The sequence below is a fragment of the Callionymus lyra genome, chromosome 11 (genome assembly GCF_982586985.1).
Source record: "Callionymus lyra chromosome 11, fCalLyr1.hap1.1, whole genome shotgun sequence".
Taxonomy (NCBI): Eukaryota; Metazoa; Chordata; class Actinopteri; order Syngnathiformes; family Callionymidae; genus Callionymus; species Callionymus lyra.
This window is the reverse complement of record NC_141828.1, coordinates 10,604,378-10,628,055: the sequence shown is the minus strand read 5'-3', so window position 1 is coordinate 10,628,055 and position 23,678 is coordinate 10,604,378. Positions and strand designations below refer to the sequence as shown.

Here is a 23,678-nt window from a genome sequence, read left to right as displayed (position 1 = left end):
ATAATCGAGCAAACACACTACAGCAGTGGGCTTGGCCAAACCTCTTCCAAATTATTAGATTTTATCTCTTGTTCAGATCCGTGCTTGTGTAAAGAAAGAAAAACAGAAATGAATGTCTAAAAATGACAAGATAGTAATTTAGTGCATAGTTAATTCTGTGCCTAAGATTCTAAATGATTTATTTGCAGTTTTCTGCAAGTTTCTTCAGTGTTATTCTTGTTTCATTCAGATTGTTTTTATACAATGTTCTGAACCAAAACCTAATTAACAAACTGAAGTTAATTCTAAAAAGAATGTCTAACTATTCAGATAGACTGCCTTATTAATATGTCTATGGGACATACATGTCGAGGAAGTCTTAAACAGCTGTGTTACCCTAATTGTCCAGCAGAGGCCGCCACAGGAATATTAAGTCACGCTGCAGCTCTTCACCTCGTTCTATCTCAAAAGATGTTCAAAGTGTTGCTGTTGTTTTATGAAACTCTTTACGTTTTAAACCAAGGGTCACACAAATATTCAAACGCTAATGAGGTACATATTTGCGTAAATCAGTTTTACTGTCTTAAATCACAATAAAAACTATATTTTATAGTATTTATAAGTAAGTAAGTAAGTAAGTAATTGTTATTTATATAGCGCTTTTCCAGACCAGGGTCACAAAGCACTCAAACAATCAAAACAATACTCAATAAAATATAAACTTTAAAGGTCAAGAATTTATGGTTTTAATATGCAATTTAATGTAAGTTATTGTGAATGATTCCATCAACTATTATGGCTTGATTTGTTATACAATAGTTTTTAATTTATAATTTCAAAATAGAAGACGAGACAATGAAATACTTTCTCAACTTTATAACACAGTAAGAACCCCGATATGAAATAATAAATAAAAAAGTAGATAATTAACTTAAACTATAAAGTATTTGACATATAAAAAAAAAAAAAGTCACTTCTGGAACTTTGTTATTCAACTTCTCTGCCGATTGAAAAGTAATCATGTCAGGCTGTTTTGCTGCTGTGGCAGAACTGAGCAGCCTTGTGGTCTCCAAACACTCAGCGCTGGTTTTGAGAGAGAGATCAACAATCTAAACTCTTAAACAACACTACCACAATTAAGTTGAAAAGTTGAAAAATAACTTGTCGACTCATTTCCCTGTTGGTTCCACCCCTTCTTGATGAACTCATCCTTGATGCTGAATGCATTGAACATGTGTACGAGCATCATTGAAGCAGTGAATCATTTGAAAGCTATCCTTTTCTGATGTCAGATATGAAGTATTTCAAAATGATAATATGTACCATTGGTGATCACTTGAAGTCCATTTGTTAAAAAATGTTATTTTGCATCTGAAGATGTACTCACCCTCCCTCGCTCTCTGCCTCTTCTGAGCTCACACCTTGATGTCTCGCCACGGCGAGGCTCGCCGAAGTCCGTTTCCTGCGCGTCGGCGTGGTTCTGTGCTGGGAGGCGGCGGTTCGTCCTCTCAGCTCGCCCCGGACCTGATCCTGCAGGGTGGGGATGGCGTTCTTTAGGGCCTTCATCTCGTCCTTAAGCTCGGACACGCACTGGATCAGCGCCTCGAGACGGTGCAGCACCGCCAGCTGACCCCTGGACAGATCTGGGCCGCCGTCCACCAGCATGAGCTCGTTGCCTTGCCCGCTGACTCGGTGGCGAAACAACGCGGGACACGACTCTCGTCTTTTGGACTTGTAGTTCTTGTAGAAGACCGCCGCCATGCCGATGCCCGCCGCGCTGGCCAGCGCGCCCAGCAGCAGCACCTTGCCGTCCGGCTGGGCCATCCTGCCGAACTGCACAGAAAACTTTATTTGTAACAACTCGGGTGACAATCTGGGATTAGTGGAAAGAAAATACTAAAAATATCAATTTATTTCAATCTTTTCAGTTTACATTCACATATCTGTGTTTTAAAAACAAATATTTCAAACTTTTTTTTATCCGAATTAATTGACATTATAGTTGATGTTCTTTTTGTTGATGTAACATACAACAACATTTTGTTATCCTTCATTTTTTTTTATTATTAATTTCCGTTTTGATGTAGATTTTATTCTTGTAATGATTTCCTTTTCCATCTCTGTAGGAGAAGAGGAAGGTTTATTTCATTCTGACTTTCCAACACATGACACAATGACTCCATTTTCATTTCTATGTCATGTCAGAAATAGAAAAAGAGCAGGGCAAAGATAAAATCTAATTATATCGGCCCTGTTTTACTCTATTTACATTTCCCACACACATTCTTCACTTTGGATTAGAAAAGCTTTTGGGGTTTTAAGTCTCTGATTTTCTTATTTCCCTTTTCAATTATTTTAAAGTTCATCTAACTTGTTCACCTGTTTTCATGCATTTGAATCATTTCTTCGATTATTTTATTTTGTAATTTTTTTTCCCCTTTTATATTAATTTACATTTATTTTTATCAGGTCTCACTCTGAAGCTCTTGCTTTTTCCTGAAAGAAGAATGATGAAGAATGAAACAAAGAAAGGTAGTGTTCTTGTAGCAAGTTTCATAGAAATGAATACAGGTAAGAAGAGCCTTCTTTCCGGCTCAAAATGTTCTTTTTCTAAATCAATAAATGTCAGATGCTTGATGAACATGAGTTTAAGAACACTACAGTCGGTTACAGAATGAAAAACAGCAGCAGTGTTGGGTGAAAAATAATTAGCAATGTAATTAAAATTATTAACTTTTATTACCGTTTAGGGAAATAAACCTGCCTCATATCTTTCCCACATGACCTTTCATCCCACAAACATTGCAGCAAGCAATACCCGATTGGCTAAAACCTTGTTGACTTTGTTATTTGAGGACCAACATCAAGATTAAATTACGAATTACCAAAATATTTCATGTTGCTGGTGTTGTGGTTCTCATGTTTGCATTGATATTCTAGCACAGTTGTTTAAATCAGATGAATAACTAACCTCTAAGTCAAGAGATCTCCCCTGGATACTTGTTTCAGTTGGAAAATCTTAAAGATCTTAATTCTGACACGTTCATTAGAACTCAAATGGAAAAAATATGGAGTATAAAGGGTGTATTTACAAGGTTTTCAATGACAAGGGAACCAAAGAAAATAGACAAACATGTAACTAGGAAGTATGTGCTACTCAAATGATAAGAAAAAAAGATGCCTAAAGTGACTTTCTTGTATTATTTAACTTTTTTCAAACTTGTTTTCTGGTGATGATTTAACAATATTGTCCTTAGAGTTGTTAAACTGTGCTTTTCTATTTAGAGTTGTTGAGCACCTACTTATCTCTACCTCACTCTGGAAGTAATTCATTGTGTCGACATCTCTTATGTTCCTCTTTGGTGTTTCATGGAAACGGGCAAGCAATTAAATGTTCTCTTGTATATGAACCTCTGGTTTTTATTTGTCCTTTCATAAGTCACGCGACAACAAAGGCTTGAAAATAAAAAACGCAAGCAGCTAAAATTGTGAGATATTTAACAAAGACTTTATGGAACAGGGATGATGAAAAACAAGATAAGGTATTTAATAAGACATAATTATGTAATTAATTATGTAGTATTATCTATTCTGGATTGTGTGTATTTTATTTTACATTATTTGTCTAACTTGAACAATATTCTATATTTACTATTTTGGTTGTTTTGCATGCTTTATTTTTTTAAACTTCATAATATATCACATTTACTACTATCTATCTACTATAACAAACCTGAATTTACGCCCCACTTTTTTAACATCGCTTGATAAAAAATAACTAAAATACTAATAAAGCTAATAAGATTATAGAGATTGTATTATTAATTGATTTAATTAATTAAAACAACTAACTAAAATGTATATATGACATTTTATTAAAATAAAGTATCATTTTTCAATATAAAAACAGAAGGAAAAGAAAGATAAAGACACCAACAGATCACAAAAGAGCAGGGTTAAAAAAATAAATACAAGTACTTTATTTAGTGTCCATTATTTCAGGTTTTTTTTTAAATGATAAAATAAACTCATGTATTCAATCATCTAAAAGTTAACGGAGTTAACAAAGGATGAACCGTTTGTGCACAAGGTCTCTATTTTGAGAATGTATAAAAGGTGAGTAAAAGTTTCTATACTGTCTAGAATTTAGCTTTCCTGTTCATTTAATTTACTTTAAATAGGTTTGTATGCAACAGATTGATTGAGCTGCTGAAGTATTTATCCTAATAAATCATGGCAAAGACTTAGAGTAGGGTTTCAGATCAGAAATAATGTCCTTCAGATCGAGTTTGAGTATATTTACATGATTCAAACACTGAATTCACACTCAGCTTGTATTTAACGTTGTTTATTTAAAATAGTATTCTGTACTATTATATTATTATTCCATACATTTTAGGATTCACCCCGACATAGCTAGTATCAGCTGAAGAATTGACGAATATTACTATTATTGTCTTGTGAAAATTCAAATTAAAGAAAGTGTTAAATAATAGGCAACTTTTGTACACTGAATTATTTTAGTTTTACTTTGGATTTCTCTTATATCCATTTACATTGCCGATTACGCGTGGCATTGAAAGTAAATACTTTATTATGTTCAGTTTGACAAACTTACCTGAACAATTAACGTAATGTTTTCTTTCACTGTTTTTGAGTCATCATTTGTGTCTCAAAGTTAAGACATCAAATATTTACCTGCCTTGTTCATGGACATCTTTCAGCTGTGTTGTGTGTGCAAGCAAAGAGAGAGACCTGGAACAATTGCCAGGTAGTTTTAAAAAAAAGCTGCAGCACATTTGTGGTCCTTGTCCTTCACATGAAGCCTCCACCATTTAACAGATTGACTTCTTGCACATTTACTAACACCTTCTCAAGTCTGATAGATAGATAGATTAGATAATTGGATCACCATAAGGCTCTTAGTTCGACAGACAACACTACTACGAGCACATTACTAGAATTAAATGTAGTTAATTGTGATTCTATCTGCGTTAAAGCATGACACAAACAACATTATGAATTATACCTTAATAAAAAAATATCCCTTTTCCAACTAGCAACGTAATAAACAAAGTTGTTTCACGTAAATACGGGTTTAACACACACTCACGCAACACACCTGACTACAATACAAAGACAACTGCGTTATGACTCAAGAAATGAATAAAAAGTAAAAGATTTAAGTGCTTACTGTTGATAGTAGAGGACAGGCGCTTGGCTGGAGACCAGAGCTCGTAGTGTTACAGTCAAGGGTATCCGTGTGAAAGCAGCGCTCTGAAAAGAAAGGTTCCGCATGTGAAAGTGTTTTAAAAAAAGATAACGGCAAAAAATATTTCTAATGGTTTCGAACGTTTTTTTAAATGTATTTATTTAATCATCGAACGTGTCTACATTAATCAGTTCCTATCTTATTATTGGAGTAGAACCTTCTATTATATGCGATGCATTTCTATTTTGATATTAAAACACACTGAGAAGAAACTAATGTAGTTTTCGTTTTACTTTGACAGTAAAAGTGAAGAAAGTGTTAAGTTCTTTGGCAACCTGGTCGACGACTCTTTGTTTCCTCTGCCATCCAGAAATGTGAGCCATCAGGTTTTTTTGTGCCACAGTGAGACTCATTTACAATCCCAGTAACTAGATCAGCTTGTTCTTAACAGAAACTACCCTCAGTCTTTGTCAGACTGCGTTTCTGTGATCGTGATACGTGTATGAGCTTGTAGTTTTAATAAACAAAAGCAAATAGGATTTTAAAATTATGCGAACAAACATAATTGATTACAAATGCCTTAACAAATATGGCTAGAGGGGGATTTACAGACACATATTTTACTAATTTAATGATAAAAAGGGCAAATATTATAGAGTTTACACATTTACCAAGATAATTTCACATTACATTTTTAAAACACACACTGTGTCTTATGATTCTAGCGAGAACACCTAAATGTTGTCACACTAGGAGCTTTATTCTACAGTAAAATAAGTTTATTTTGAAAATATGGGGCCTAATGCTTCATAAGACAGGAACACATTCAGTGAAACAAGCTCTTACTGTGTGATTTCCAACTGATATTTCATTAACTACCAGCAGTAGTAATCGCTCACATGGGGGCATTTATACATGCTTGGTCTTGAAGAAAATAATAAACGTTAATGATACTCGGGAGCTTGTATTGTCAGAATCAGAATCACAAACTTGTATTGCCAGCATAGTAAACACTACGTAGATCAAGGTTCATTTATAAAAGATTATAATAAAGGAAAATCAATACAAGTTAAAGATTGCAACATGTAGTTGAAGCTAATGAACTAACAAACAAATAGCACAGGTTAACATGCCTCATTCAGGAGAAAACTCACCTCAAGATTGCGATGCGTTCACTGAACTCCTGTGACCGAGTGTGAACCAGGTTTGGGGGGAAACTGTTACTAAACAGCACTATATCACTTTAACCTTGGACCGTCCTCGCTGCTGCAGTTGAGCTGCAGAGTCTCTGATTAATTATTTTTCCAACTGCCAGGGTTTTTATTTGACTTACTTACTTATTTATTTATGTAGAAGTGTGTTTGTTTAAAATCAGGTAAAACAACAAAACACTTATGGCCTTAAGATTCACAATTTAGACTTGCTTGGTTTTCTGGGGTCATGTGATCTCCAGTTGGTTAGATAAGAAAGAGGAATTAGTGGAGCAAGCAGAGTTAAAAATCTTAAGCACACTGCTACTTGTGACATGAGGGAAGTATGCATTAAGACAGTTCTTAAACTCTGGATGAGGTATCTTCGCTCAACTAAAAAAAAAACTCATTTAAAAAAACAGGCTATAATAGGAATATAAGGAATATATATAAGGAAAATAAAAAAATACATGTTGTGCCTTGAATAAAACTTCTTCATTTACCTTCTTAATACAATTTAGATTTCTTTTTCCTGAAATAAGACATATTTAGACTAAAAATGTGCTTCTTCGAGTAAAAATGGAATCATTTCTTTCTTAAAAAGTGTTTTTTTAATCGTCACAGTCTCACCGTTGAGCTGTCCAACTAGGAGGAGGTCCCAGGGCAGACCCAGGACACTGCGGGAGACGACATGCGGCTTTGACTCATTATCTCAGACTAATAACTATAGAAAAATTATATTTTGTACAAATTGTATTTCTAAATACAGTTTGTAGATCATGTAACTAGAGCATTACTAACTGTAATGCCATCATAATATTGAATGGTTGAATTAATTTGTTTTCAAATATTGAAAGGTTGAATTAATTTCAATTATTCAATATTTGTTGTATTTTAATTTAAATTATTCAATATTTGTTATATTTTATTTTAAATTATTCAATATTATTTAATTCCTAGCATTTTTAATTAAATATTTAAAAATACAAAGCCTTTTAAATTCAGCATAACAGAGCCACCAGACAAACCAAACGAGTACCGAGTCACTGGATCATACTTGCATAAACGATCAGGTGACAACATCTCTGTCGTATCAGTTTAGATATTTTCAAGTATCAACTTTGCTTTAACGTCTATTACATCAGGATCAATCAGTAGATTCTGATGTCAAAGGATTTAAACAGAATCGATAGTTCACCCTGACTTGTTCACCTGTTTTAATGCCTTTTAATAATTTCTTTGATTATTTGATTTTATTTTGGATTTTTTTTCCCCCTTTTATATTAATTTATTTGTATCAGGTCTCATTCTGAAGCTGTGGCTTTTTCCTGAATGATTGATCCTTATTTGTGTTTATTCAGTTCACGTATAGCTGAGGGGTAGATACTGTTCTGGAGTCTTTTTGTGCCAGTTTTGAGGGACCTGTACCAGAGGGCAGCAGGTGGAACAGGTTAGGAACAGGTTAGGAACAGGTTAGGAACAGGTTAGGAACAGGTTAGCAAGGGTTCAGGATCTTGGAGGTAAAGATGTCAATCAGGGTGGGCAGAGGGCGGCCGGTGATTTTTTGGGCAGTGTTTATGACCTTCAGTAGTACTGTCCTGTCCACTGTAGTGCAGTAACATACCCTATGGTTATACAGTAGGCCAACACACTCTGGATGGAGCAGCAGTAGAAGGACAGCAGCAGCTTCTCCTCCAGGTTGTTTTTCCTGAGGATCCTCAGAGAGTAAAAAGTAATTGAAGTGGTGTTTGAAGTTCAGGAGAAATCCTCTGAGATGTATGTGCCAAGAAATCTGAAACTCATTCCACAGTCCCCATTAATCAGTAGGGGTTGCGGGTTGCCGCCCTAAACACATTTGTAGTTATCGAGAAAACGAACCTCAGTGTTTACAGTCACAAGGTTAATTGGCTTTTGTCTGTCTGGTTATTTTCTTGTGCTTTGGCTAAAAAATGGAATCAAGTCAGAGAAGCTGTGGAGCTCACCATCGGAGTGTTGCCGACATCAAACGTTGACTGTGGACAAGGAAGCAAAAGTGACGCAAATGGCGTGAAAACTGACATATAATTAAAAGTTAATGTAGTTTCCATTAGACTCCACTTTAGCTTGGAGTGAATAGATTGCTAAGCAAAACAGTAGCACAGACGTGGATAATTATTACAGCCTGTTTGTGTGTCCTGAGTCAGACTGGTGAGGTTCTCTGGTTCATGAAGACCAACAGAACTGAAGGAAGGCCATCACGTGTTTTAAACCAAGGACAAAAATACAGAGTCTTTCGTTCCAACATGAGCCTGGTGATCACTAACATCTCTCTGGAAGACGGCGGAGAGTTCTGGTGTGTGGTTATGAAAGACGTTCGTTTTGCGTTCACATCTAAGACCGTGAGGTCTGTGCTGCTCAGTGTTGTGATCGTCATGATGTGTGTTGTTGTTGTTGTTGTGGTCTGGAGGAGTAGAGAGCAGCTCCCAGTAGCTGTGGAGGAAGTGGAAATGTTTGATCTGTCTCCAGCGTCAGCAGATGTGAGCTTAGAGACTCTCTGAGGCTTCAACATGATCCATGTGTTGAATCTGCTTTTCTTTGACTGCACTGTTTGTTTGTAATCATTGTGACTCTTGTTTCCTCTTCAGTCTTAATAAAGTTTAACCATTGACCTTGAATAAAAGACTGAATAAAAGACCTTATCCAACTCAGGGCCTACTTTTAAGTCTCAAAAACCTTTGCGGCCCACCTTCGACCCCAAAAATGACCAGGAATTATAATGCGTTCTCCTTTTTCCTTTGTCACATGTATAATACTCGAAGGAAAAACAACATAATGAAAAGAATATTTGAAAATGTTTAATATCCTTTTAAATTTAACGAGTATTAACATTTAAAACATTATTATGTCTATTTTTATTTTTATATAATTACATCCACCCTCCCACAAAAAATTATACTATTTTGGAAACGATTTTGCGGCGCACTTGCAATACCTTCGCAGCCCACCGGTTGGGAATCACTGCTTTACATGACTCTGAATTATGTCTCTTCATGTCATTTTTCAAATATTTTCTCCAGAAAACAAGGTGGTCAATAATATCCTTTTTAATCTCCTTTCTGGTCACATCACCAACTGCTTCAATCCAATAATGTTGTATCCTATTTGACAAGCCGGAAAACACGTTGGATGTTTCTAAATGGCTCCCATCTTTCTGAGCAAAAGCAAAAAAAAACATTCATACACTTGTAAATGCAGTGGTTTTGAATGCTTTTATTTTGTTACGTGTTCTGATATTTTGAAAACCTTTAACCGGAAGTTGAACTTGCTTTCGGCGCGAATGTCAAAATCCTCAAAAGGTTACATTTACGACCAGAAGTGCCCACTTGGTAACATGAGGTGAAAGAGAGACATAGAGGTTGTTCCAGAAAATCCAGTGCTGACGGTTGATAAGGACACCAAAGTGGTTCTTTATTGTGTATTTGTAACATCTTTACCGTATTTGCTAATGTTGTTTATTGCCTCCAAAATCAAGTTCTGGTGTGTCAGTAAACATTGGTAAAAAGTCTGCTTAGTGCGTTAAATTGATGGCATATAAAAACAGTACAGGATTTTATTTTTATTTACTTGTTATTTAGGTATAAGGTATATGCCAACAATTTAAACTCACTCACTTTGGTCTTTTTTCTATTTTTAATATATTTTTTCTTTTTTATGGAGATTTATTGTTTTGTTATTTCTTGGTTACTGATTTCCCTCGTGGCGCCAGTTTATAAACCCGGGTTACCTGACGTAACCACGGTTCTACGAATGAATGCGAGTAGAACGTGGCCCTCCCCTGGTTGAGAGCACATAGGCTTTAAAAGCTGGAGGATCTTTTCTGCAGAGAGGGAAGCCTGTGTCTTGGATAAGTGGAGGAAAAAAGAAAATACAGGTGGTTCTTGAGTGAAGCCGAGACACGTCAACACTCTTGTACGTGCAGTTTTTCCCTCCTGCTCTCTGAACGTCACATTGTTCCTCGACCCACATCTGCATTCTGCCAGAACAAGAAAAAAGCCTGAACGCCGGAGGAGCGTCTGAGCGCAGCAGCAGCAGCAAGGCCTTCTGCGTCACCTTCAGTCTCAGATGTGGAGATAAGACCCCACAGCCTCGCTCCAGTCGGGTCAAAGACAATCAGATAGTGTCAACGCCGCCGCTTTATCAACCCACCGCACGACTGCCCGTTATTTTTTTTTTGTCTTTCAGCTCTGAAATAAGTTGTCAAACATCAGCTCTAAACAAGGCGTCACTATCAGAGAGACCGTGTACAGAAGCTGGTGTTGTGAGGAAAACATGTGTTGTCAGCTCAGTACGGCGTGATCTTTAAAGAGTCGCTCAGATGTAAAGATGTGGTAGATGTTGCGCAAGTCCTCCATGGGAACTTCATCTGCAGATGTCAATCTGAGCCGATGTTCTTTTTCTATAGGCAGATAAGTGAGAGAAAAGGACATCAAGGAACATCCTGGAGCAGATACAGCAGTTCTACCAATTTTTTCTGTCAAGGTTTCATTAACATGTCTTTAATCTGGTTATTCTTTAAAGTATATATTTTATGATTTATGACTTATATTTGATTTGATTTTATACACCTTTATTCTTCCCACATTGAGGAAAGTTCAGTAGTCACAGCAGTTACAAAAAAAACCACATACATATTATGTTTAGACATTAAATATAAAATAAAAAATGCAAAAATGGAAATCAAATAATAATAGAAACACATAAAAAAATAAAAAACGTTAATAAGAAAAGGATATTTTTGTTTTAAATGTATATAGTTGTGTAGTTATATAGTTTTTTATAACGATAGAATTACAATAAAAATACAAAATTTGCAATGGATTATTATGACAATATTAATTTATATTATTATTGTTAAAATAATGAATAGACAATCCTTAAATCTCTTCATCAGTTTCTTTCAGGATCAACTTCTTACTTTCAGATCTATTCATGTTCAAGATCCTCCTTCCATCAGTGATCTGATCCAGCCTTACACCCCAGCTCGGGCTCTGAGGTCTGTGGATCAGAATCTGCTGATGGTTCCTGAACACGGTTCAGGACCAGAGGAGAGAAATCCTTCCAGACTGTTGCTCCTAAGCTTTGGAACGATCTCATGATACATAACAGAAAGTTAAGCTTAGCTATGTGCAGTCATTCAGTGCTTAGAATTTACACTCCGTAACACTTTCTATCTTTAGATAGTTGAAAATCTAAAGTTAAAAATCAGTTTGATATAAATGTTGTGTGTTTAAAACACTCTGTGTTTCTGAAACTTTCCAGTCATGGTTTGGTTTTACGAACAGCTGATGGAAAGTATCAAAGTGGAAAAAGCAGCACCTGTTGACACCCCTTTCCTCGTATTCTCTCTGGGACTGGTGTGTCACAGCTGTGTGGAAGCAAGAGAAAAGGTTTACAAAATCAAAGGTTCATTTGTAAGCAAATAAAACTTTTACATTGTAAAGTGAACGGAGACGTTTGCTTCCCATGCACGACCTACTGAGAACACGGCAAATCATTCAGAAAGTTAAAATATTGATTAATTCATTAAAAAATATCTGACTTTTACTTATAATATACATTCTGAGATAATAATTGATGCCTCAAACCAAAACAATTTATTTGATTTAAAACCATATATAACCAGATAACCAGATATTTTAAGTCCTGAAAAGTTAGATGTCTTGAAAATGCTAATTTGAATCAATTATTATTATGAAATTAATTGATTTATGAGCCACAAGTGGAACATCTTGTACTCCATGAGGATATTTATGAACTTATAATCCTTAATGAGTACAAATGAACTATTTAAATATATAATAATAACAATAAGAAGAAGAAGAAGAAGAAGGAAAAGAAGAAGAAGAAGAAGAAGAAGAAGAAGAAGAAGAAGAAGAAGAAGAAGAAGAAGAAGAAGAAGAAGAAGAAGAAGAAGAAGAAGAAGAAGAAGAAGAATAACATGCTCTGTGTAATGCAATATTATTATTAGAAATACATTTTTAATGTCTATGTGCATTTATTTTTAATTTGTGCTTTTGTTTTAAATACCTTTTTTCCATATGTTACCATTATATGTAATTTAATTCATGTTTCATACGTAGGAGATGATTTTCGTCATGAAATATCTTTATCTAAAACTGAATTTTGAATTATTTCTTAATGTCTTACTCATTGAAAGTAAGTAAACCCCTCAGTCCTGTCGCGTCACTCGGATGTTGTGGCTGAGTTATTCCAGCAGGGGGAGCCTGAAGAGAGAAGATGAGACCCTCCTGTCTGACTCTCGCAGGTGAAAAACGCTGACATGAGTTTGTCAGTTGAGCTTCTGCAGTTTTTCCTTCTTCATCAGACTCCTGTGTTGGATCATCCAAAGATCAAACTAATCTGTTGCCTTCATGTCGACACGCAGGTCTTTAGGAAACTGCTGAGAAGGTGAAGAAATGCTGAGTCACGTCTCTTGTGGTCGTCTGGGGTCAAGACTTTAAGTTGCTTAATAACTCAACTTAAATATGCAATTGTTGTTTTGGAGTCATGGACGAGACAAATGACGAGTTTGAATTTCATTTTTAAAAAGTTTCTCGAGACTTCAGAGGTTTGTTGAATCGTACTTCCAAGAACCTCCATTTTGTTGAACTTCAAACTTTAAACGTGATGTAATTTTTCAATTTTCAATTTACAAAATAAGAAAACCTAATGGATTAATTTACAAAATAAGAAAACCTAATGGATGGATTAGTAAACATATCAGAACATATTCCAGTTAAATTTTCAATTAATGATAATATCATGAGTTTTAATACATTTCTTTTTTATTTACACAGAAAAAAATTGTGTTTCTTTACATTGCTATAAACATTGTTTTGTAAATTTGTAACTATTTCTTTCTTCAAATGGACACATGGAAGTTCCGAAATCTAAAGCTCGAAAAGGTTTCAATTATAATAAAATAAAATGAAAATAGTCATAAAAAAGATTTTTTTTTTAAAAATAGAATAAAATACATAATTAAAACAACATAAAATGGTATGTATTCAAACAAATAAGATCATAAAATAGCTTGTGTAAATAAATATTTAATAATAATTTAAATGTAAAAGGACCATTCATAATTGTATTTACATTACTATATACTTTGATTAGTAAGTATATTTGTTACTATTTCAATTCTTCAAATGGACACATGGAAGTTCCGAAATCTAAAGTTCGAAAAGGTTTCAATTATAACAAAATGAAAATATTCAGAAAAAAGATCAGAAAAAAATAGAATAAAACACATAATTAAAACAACATAAAATGGTATATATTCAAACAAATAAGATAATAAAAAATAGCTTGTGGAAATAAATATTTAATAATAATTTAAATGTAAAAGGACCATTTATAATTGTATTTTATATTAACAAGGTGGATTAAAATATTGAATATACTTAAACAACTAACCATCATCATTAGCAGACATGTACGTACACTTATGTACACTTGTGTGTTTATTCAACACTGCTATAAAGCACTTTACAGACGCATTAAAAAAGTTCCACCTGAGCGCACGAACAAGTGGATAATGTCAAAGAATCCGTGACTAGCTGAGCTTGATGGTCCTGCAGGGAAACGTTGACAGAAGTGTAGAAAGTCACACGTGCCAGCAGGTGTCGAAGAATTAATAACGCGGAGAAACTTCCCTCCGTGCTTGTAAAAAATGTCCAGTTCACTGGAAAAGCAACTATTTATTGTTTCCTGTAAAAATGTCTGAATAAGCGACAGGTGACGACTCGGGAAGTGAGAGCATGTTGTGGTCAAATACTTGAATAAATACTTATATTTGAGAGAACCATAACCACATCTGTAACAGTCTTATATATGCAGTGTTAGTTGAGCTACTAGTGCTATTACTACGGTTGTTTATTTCAACTTAAACATATACTTTATGTGTTAGCGCTATAATACTGCTACTACCATAAATAAAAAATGCCAGTCGGATTACTAACCTTAACATACTTAACAACAACAACAACAACAAATACCATCACTTATACTACTCCTACTAGTAGTGGTATTGCTCCCTCTACTACTCCTATTATATAACGACTTCAAAACATCTATTACTACTACAACTAATACTTCCTCTACTATGGCTTTCACCAACACTACTATTACTACTACTACTGATTCTACTACTACTATTAATACTACAATAGACCTACTAATACTAAAATACAACTACTATTACTATTTTTACTGCAACAACTAGTACCACTACTACTATGATGAGTTCTACTGCAATTACTAAAGCTACCGCTAGTGCTACTACTACTTTAACTGCTACTGCTGCTACTTCTAATATTAATACAAAAACTAGTACTACTAATGCCACTGCTACTTCTACTGTTACTGCTACTGCTACTACTACTACTAAAAAAACTACTACCACTTGTATTAGTACTACTACTAATGCTATAACTGCAACAACTTTACTAGTAAGACTACTGCTGCTATTACTACTACTACTGCTACTGCTACTGCAACTGCTACCTCTGCTGCTTCTACTACAACTAAAACTGCTAGTGCTACCTCTGCTGCTACTACAACTAAAATGGCTACTGCTACCTCTGCTGCTACTACTACAACTAAAACGGCTACTGCTACCTCTGCTGCTATTACAACTAAAACTGCTACTGCTACCTCTGCTGCTATTACAACTAAAACTGCTACTGCTACCTCTGCTACTACTACAACTAAAATGGCTACTGCTACCTCTGCTGCTACTACTACAACTAAAACGGCTACTGCTACCTCTGCTGCTACTACAACTAAAACTACTACTGCTACCTCTGCTACTACTACAACTAAAACTAGTACCTCTGCTGCTACTACTACAAATAAAACTGCTACTGCTAACTCTGCTACTACTACAACTAAAACTACTACTGCTACCTCTGCTGCTTCTACTACAACTAAAACTGCTACTGCTACCTCTGCTGCTACTACAACTAAAACTACTACTGCTATCTCTGCTACTTCTACAACTAAAACTGCTACCTCTGCTGCTACTACTACAAATAAAACTGCTACTGCTACCTCTGCTGCTACTACAACTACAACTACTACTGCTACCTCTGCTGCTACTACTACAACTAAAACTGCTACTGCTACCTCTGCTGCTACTACAACTAAAACTACTACTGCTACCTCTGCTACTACTACAACTAAAACTAGTACCTCTGCTGCTACTACTACAAATAAAACTGCTACTGCTACCTCTGCTACTACTACTGCTACCTCTGCTGCTTCTACTACAACTAAAACTGCTACTGCTACCTCTGCTGCTACTACAACTAAAACTACTACTGCTACCTCTGCTACTTCTACAACTAAAACTGCTACCTCTGCTGCTACTACTACAAATACAACTGCTACTGCTACCTCTGCTGCTACTACAACTACAACTACTACTGCTACCTCTGCTGCTACTACTACAACTAAAACTGCTACTGCTACCTCTGCTGCTACTACAACTAAAACTACTACTGCTACCTCTGCTAGTACTACAACTAAAACTGCTACCTCTGCTGCTACTACTACAAATAAAACTACTACTGCTACCTCTGCTGCTACTACAACTAAAACTACTACTGCTACTGCCACTTCTACTTGTACCGCTACTAAGGCTTATACTATTACATTAACTAATAATAGAAAAAGGACTATTGTTACCACTACTACTACTATGATAACTACTACTACGACAGGAACACCACACCACTGTGACAGTGTCAGCATCTGTGGTGAACTCTGTGCAGGCGAGTCCTGAGCTGACTTTGGACGTCTCAGATGGAAGTAAAGTGATGGAGCATGAAACAATACATCTGCTCGCCTCACTCCCGGTTGTACTTCTGCGGAGGCCCAGGCAAACCACCGGAGCGGCCCAGAATAGCCGAGGGCGTGGAGGAGCTCTGGACTCGCATGTGGGCTGCTGAGCTGTGGAATGAGCTGCTTCCTCATGCATGCCGGCGGTCGGAGCTCAGCCTACACACCCTCAACTATTTCTGTCCTCCTCTCTTTTCTTCTCTCCTCCCTCTGCTCCGACTCACACAGCTGCCTTTCACCTTCATCCCAGGATTTGGGAATTCATTGGAGTTCATTGGAAGAGTTTGTTTATGTCCGTCCTTCACAGCTGATGTCCGGGGGATCATTTGTGACTTTTGCAAGGATAACATTTTTTTCCTGTTACTTTTTTTTACTGCTGATAATGTGGCTTCTTACACTGTTGCAGGAGGTCAAGATGCAACTGAAACTTCATCAAAAAAGTATTTGTTTAACAAGTTAAAAGCGTTATCTAGTTATTCTGATTTAAACAAAGAATTCAAGCTAAAAAGCAAATTTAAATGTTGTGTTAAAAACAACTTAAAACAATAACATTAACATGAAGTTATATTGTATTATTCCAAAAATATATAGAAACAATATATAAATTAGGATTATTTAACATTATTTAACATATTTCATCAAATAAAATGTATATATTTTATTGAGTTTTGTTTTGATTGTTTAAGCGCTTTGTGGAAAAGTGCTCTACAAATATAATTTACTTATTAACTTTCTTACATAGATTTAAATTAAAACAAAATGAAATAAATGGTGAAAAACATCTTAATAAGAACAACAGAGAAAAGGGGATACAGGCAGAAAGAGACGTAATTATATACACACATTCCATAATAAGTAATAGAATATATCAAATAAACAATCAAACTAATAAAAAGAGAACAGACTTAATTAACATATATTAAAACATCACACAACACAAGTTAAATACAACCTAAATAGTACCTATAGAAATTATTTAAAGACTGTGAGGGAAAAAAAACAACAAAAAAAACAATTATTGACACAAAATATTTGAAAAGCTTTATACATTAAATTGAAAAAGAAACTCTAAATACAATAAAAAATAGTATATGCTATATTCAATTTTAAAAAAAACATACAAAAGATTACCATGTAGAACTTCAACATCTACATTAATAATACATATTATTTTTAAGAAAATAGCAGATTCAGATTGTTTTTCAGTTGTTGTATGATTGAGATGGCAAATCTTTATTGACAAATTGAAGTTTTAAGGCGTCTTAAAATGTATTAAAAAACACACCACAGAGTAACAAAAACATGTGGTGACTCACAGTTTTCTCTACTCGTGCCTCCAAAATAACTCGGTCACACCTTCATTTGATTAACAAACAGATTTGTAGATCAACGCTGGCAGTTCTTTTGAAACACGTGCAGGCGAGTTCACCTGGCGAAGCTGTTTCATGCGTCACAGTGAAAAATTCCTTAAATTAGCTTTCTTTAAAAATATATACGCTCAAATATCACAGCTTGTGATCGTAAGTAAGTAATGGTTATTTCTAAAGCGCCTTTCTAGACCTGGGTCACAAAGCGCTTTAACAATCAAAAACAATACACAGTTAAAATATATAAAATATATCTGGAGTCCCAGAAAATCAGGGAAAAGCACAAATAAAAATGTCTTAAGATGTTTCTTGAAGGAGTCAGTAGATCATCAAACACAGAGGAAGATCGTTTCCAAAGCTTAGGAGCAACAGTCTGGAAGGATTTCTCTCCTCTGGCCCTGAACTGTATTCAGGAACCATCAGTAGATTCTGATCCACAGACCTCAGAGCCCGAGCTGGGGTGTAAGTCTGGATCAGATCACTGATGTAAGGAGAAGTCTGACCATCAATAGATCTGAAAGTAAGAACCAGAATTTTATAGTTGATCCTGAAAGAAACTGGCAGCCAGTGAAGAGGGGGAGAGGGAAATGTGAGTTCTTCTACTAGAGCAGGTCAGAATTCTCGCTGCAGAGTTTTGTATCAACTGCAGTCGAGACATATCCTTCTTGTTTCTCTTCCTCATCCATTCTCAGACAGCCCAGAGCAGCTGAAGGTTCTAATCTCCGGCTCCATTAAGGACTTGAATATGTCTGCCATCATCACTCAGAGTCTGGGCCCGTGACAGGAAACAGCTCCTGCCCTCAGCGCCGCTCTATATACACCACATAAGGAAGGTGAAGACCCGATCCGACTCGAGGGGGAATCAGCGCGTCTCCGTCCTCAACCTCCGACCCCAACACGGGTTCATGGAGGAAAACACTCCAGCTGCTCAGAACCAGCTTATCTTGGACTTTGGCGTCGTCAATGGACACTTTTGATTTGACCCGGCCCGACTGAGGTTAAGACGATGTTTGACATTCTGCTGCAGGAAATCCACTCGGCGGCTATTTGTGTCCGATCGATGGTTCCTGTAAGAGGAGCTGGTGCTATCAGACCTGAGGAGATAAGCTTTTAATTTCATACAAAGATCCCTCACTCAACGATTAAATCTTCTGTTCAGCATATTATTTCAATCACAAGTGCCGCCGTCGATCATAACTATTGATTTGGGTCGAGCTCCTCCTCCGACGGTCCTCCCGCTGCTGATGGATGTCGAGGGAGTTCAACCTTAAAGTGCTCCCTGAGAACTCCTCGTGATTTATGTCCTGTGTTCAGGATTCAGCCTGAAGAAGAGAACAAAACCAGCTTTGTAACTTCTCGCAGGTTTTACTGACGACCAGATAACAAGAAGAGACGCTTTTTGTTATCATTTAACCATCGTTCCAGTCAACAAGATTGTAGATTTTCAAGTTTATTTAGTTTTCTACTTCAACATCAGATTGTTAAGTAATAAAGATCATCACCTCAAATGTTATCTATGTTATTTGTTTACAATTTGACAAAAAAGTCCCCAAATTTAAAGTGAAAACAAATCCAAAAAACAATAAAAAACAAAATATCTATTCAAATTTGGCAGATATGTTCAAAAAAAGCACTTCCCAGTTAACGGAATAGGCTCCACAAAAATTGACTTTGTTGATCTAAACATATTAGGAAAAAATGACATTTTATATGTCTTCCAGTCATGGATTGTTGAGAAGCAGATGGTGACGTTTCATGATAAAGTGTTACAATTGTTTCATGATACCATTTTGAAATCGCATAAGTGGGTTAGAGTAGAGTGCCATCTAGTGATCTTTAAAAACGATGACACTGTTTCATGAAACTCCATCTCTCCCAGTATTCCAGATAGTCCGGCATTGTCTCGGCATATAGATATAAATGTTAATCGAGGCATTAGAACGTTTATATATAGTGATCAAAATAGTAATAATATGGTTATCCACTAGTGGAGACCAACTTTGACTTTGTTAAATCAAAGCAGATTATTTTTAAAGACCATCACTAAACCTTGTTTGGGGTCGTGACCCACCAGTTTGGAATCACTGTGTTAATTATGAAACACATTAGCATTAGCATTAGCAGTTAGCAACTATTCTTTGAGGTAACAAGCGTTACTGGTGATTGCAAACAAATGGAGAATGACAGCAAAACACTATATCTAAACATCAAAAGAGTTAACTCGCCGGTTTTGTATTTTTTATATTTACAAAAGGTGGAAGTTTGACGACATGCTAGTTAGCAAGACATTTTTAGCTAAATCATGTGCTAAATGAGTTAAGTATAGACCAATAAATCGCTCACTAATGTCTTCTTCAATCCAGATTACTCCAGAAATATTAGATCACGACCGCGGTCACAATCTTCTGTGACGACACCAATTTGTCAACATGCAGGAAACCATCGCAAACAATCAATTATAAGGTCAACGTCCCATCAAAGAGCCGTTCGAAGAGCTGCCACTCAAAGTTAGCGTTCCCCAAACCTCAGTCACATGATCCCCTCTTTGATCATCTTCCTCTTCCTCGATCTGACCCGACATGCTCCGTGAACACTCTGCGTGAAGAGAAACTTCATTACAGGCCTCGCTCGCACATTTCTCCTCGCGCTAATGCTAACGTTTGAGTCCGACACGCCGACACGTTTGCGCAAGAGAGGAATGTTGAGGTCACGGAACTTTGTTTAATTAGGGTATTTTCTGACGAGACCTGCAATGTTCTCGCTTATGTCAACACGTCTGGACAAGACGGACACTTCGAATGTAGTGTCAAGTTTACTGGTCGTCGTGGCAACGCAAATGTACTTTGTATTTCTGAATGTCGTAGAGATATGCGCACTTCTTCCTACACTTAATACTTTGAGTGCACAAGTGCCTTCACACTGAGCGGTGTGCGAAAATGTAGTGCGCTATGCACACTCAATTAGGGTACTCAAATGGCCAGAAAATTGAGTGTGGATCGATGGATACTATCCACCCTCCATTGCACAAAACAACACAACAACAGTGATAACACAATTAAACACAACTTAATAACTTATAATTTCCTGTAAGTGGCAGTGTTTGATTTGAGATAGTACTACCCTGTCTAAATTTGTGCACTGCGCAAGTAAGTGCACTGTCTCAAAGTGTACTGTAAAGCAGTGTGCGATTTGAGACACAGCAATGGTGTTTTATTTCTGTCTTGGAGATTTACTTGAGCATCTTCAATCTTATTAAAAGTTATTAATTCAAGATTAAGTGCGTCACACATTAAAAAAAAAGATAATTTGCTTCACAATATACCTGAATATGCAATTTCCAAGCTGAGTTGTTTCAGCAGAGAACCAGACAGTGATGGAGTAAAGGGGGTGAGAAGTAGGAAGTCTATTCAACCATGATTACTTTCAGAATTTGACTTTAGTTTCGGTTATAAGGCGTCTTAGAGTGTGTACTTTCAGACAGATTCCTGCATGTATGGCATCCCTTTTACATCCTGTCTGCACCCTCTTCTTTATCTCTTTCAATCTCTTCCCCACAACCTTGAAAAACAGAAATATTAAAATACAGATCATTTAAAAAGCCATCCCTGGAAAAATTGGGTCAGTAGAAAAAAAAAAATTGGGCCTCGATAGAAGCTTTCTAAGAAATGCAGTAATTGTACTACACGCTTTATTTTGTATCCCCCCAAAATAGAGATTAATTGTTCCCACTTAAGGGAAAATGAGGCTAAACTCATTTCAGATGTTTAAAAAAAATAAGCTAGTGAGAAAAGAAAGTGGAGCAGAGGGTGTTTGGAGCTCTTAAATAAAACGTCCTGGCTTAAATCCTGCAGCCGTTTTTCAAAACAATCATATTCCCAGTAGATCCGCCACTAAAACTACTGGAAGGGAAAGTCCTCAGGAATGTTTTCCTCCTTTCACAATAACACAATTAAGCAATTGTGGAGTATGAATGTAATCATCTTAATCCCAGTGTTTCTGGAAAAGCTCCGGCGCGTCTAATGAACAGACTGGTGGAGATAATCCAGGCAGATGTTGTCGTGGAAACTATTCAATCCAGCGTGATGATGTGCAGGATGAGGAAGAGCTTGTTCGCTATTTTGCTCTACTGCACGTTTGCAACAGTAATTAGGGTCTTTGTACGAAACTGATGTCTTTGTGCTCATTGTTGGTCCTTTTTTACCAGGAACTTTGCGGTAACCAATCACAGCCGAGTGGGCATGGTTATCTTTAACAAGATTTAATCTCCAGAAAATAAGTGTTTTCAGTGGGCGGGGTTTAAGAACATTTTTACAATGCAAATATATTAATAAAATGATAGTTTTGTAAAAACAGACACATATTGATGAGTACAATAGAGGTTCAAGATCTATTTAAGACTAAAACACATTAATTGACTTTTAACTACTGCCCTTAATACTGTACTACTTAGTGGCAAAAACTGGACCGCAAAATCATTTTACGTAAAAATAATGATGTCAAAAATTAGCCAAAAATAAGAGTCAACAACAGAAGAGAAACTTCGAAGAAAATTAATTTGATGGAGGTGTTTGTTAAAGGGGGAAAAATGTAAAGATATTTTGGATGGATTATAACAATTAGATTTATACTTGCTGATAAAGAAAATACTTTTTGTTCAGCCAGTGACCTTGACTGCTGACATTTTGGTCCTCTTTTTGCTATTGGGTTTTGAGACTCCTGTGTTACTACGTCCTATTTTCGAGTCAAAGAATATACAGTATATATATATATATATATATATATAATTCATAAAGAATGATTTATACCAACCCTGAAGTTAGGCAGGCCATTCTGTAATACATGATCAATAAAAAACGAACCTAAATAGCAAGTTTAGCTTGTGGCTAAATGTGCTAGCTGCAATTTTCCATTTGCCGCCAAATTGAACCTTTAACTTCAGGTCAACATTTCCTGCTTTTTTCAAATGTGGAATGTTATTTTCTGGCCAAACCGATAACGGCAGCATCAACTGAAACGACAAGAGCTCCCGAAGGACCTGTAAGTAGCGACGTAGACAAACAGGAAGTAATCACTTGATCAGCGATAACAATGTTCGAGTCCCGCCCGTACTTCACATGCAACGTCCACGTAATAAACCCCCTTGAATAAGAGCCTTTACTCTCTCTTTTAACGCCCGCGGCCCTTGCGGCCGTGATGAATGTTGGTCCTGAACCACGGTACGTCAGCGTCATGGTTTATAATCGCACTCTTGTTTATTTAGATTATCGCCACGCATGAGCACGTTTTCGTCTTTAGCTGTGTACATTCCCCTAATTCCTACATGGTGGAGCACTTCCTGCAGACTGAAGAGGGACTTTCAACATGAAACAGAGCCTGACAGCGGTTGACGAATAAATCACTGAGGGTATTTACAAGACTAATTATCCAGAGATTTCTCCCGGAACGTCTGAGACTTCAACACCATGTGAGGAATAACATCGCCTGCAGCAAAGATGTTGGGAGGTTTTGTATCTTTCTTATTCTGTTTTGGTTTTAATAGATATGTGTTAGTTAGTTAGTTATGTTTTTTTATTAGTCCACCAGAACCTCAGACAATCTCTGGAAATCATCCCCTAACCCTAACCCTAACCCTAACCCTAAACCATCCCCTAACCCTAACCCTAACCCTAACCCTAACCCTAACCCTAACCCTAACCCTAACTCTAACCCTAACCCTAACCCTAAACTATCCCCTAACCCTAACCCCAAACCTAACCCTAACCCTAACCCTCACCCTAACCCTAACCCTAACCCTAACCCTAACCCTAACCCTAACCCTAACCCTAACCCTAACCCTAAACTATCCCCTAACCCTAACCCCAAACCTAACCCTAACCCTAACCCTCACCCTCACCCTAACCCTAACCCTAACCCTAAGCCTAACCCTAACCCAAACCCTAACCCTAACCCTAACCCTAATTCTAACCCTAACCCTTCCTTTCCTAAAGTTGATTTCACTTAATTGATTAATACTTAATACTTTTTTCAGCTATTGAAGAACATCCCAACCTG

At 36.4% G+C, this 23,678-nt stretch overlaps 1 protein-coding gene across 1 annotated transcript in view; it reads right to left on the bottom strand.

Annotated features, from left to right (window-relative positions):
- rmdn2 (regulator of microtubule dynamics 2) overlaps positions 1-6,415 on the bottom strand; it is a 32,558-nt gene extending 26,143 nt beyond the window's left edge. Inside the window, exons 1-3 of the mRNA XM_087802933.1 lie at positions 6,346-6,415; positions 5,174-5,256; positions 1,367-1,812 (exon numbers count right to left, since the gene is read on the bottom strand). Coding sequence (XP_087659059.1) covers positions 1,367-1,803 — 437 coding nt within the window. The 5' untranslated portion in view covers positions 1,804-1,812; positions 5,174-5,256; positions 6,346-6,415. The remainder of the gene's footprint in view (positions 1-1,366; positions 1,813-5,173; positions 5,257-6,345) is intronic.
- Between the last annotated feature and the right edge of the window lie 17,263 nt (positions 6,416-23,678).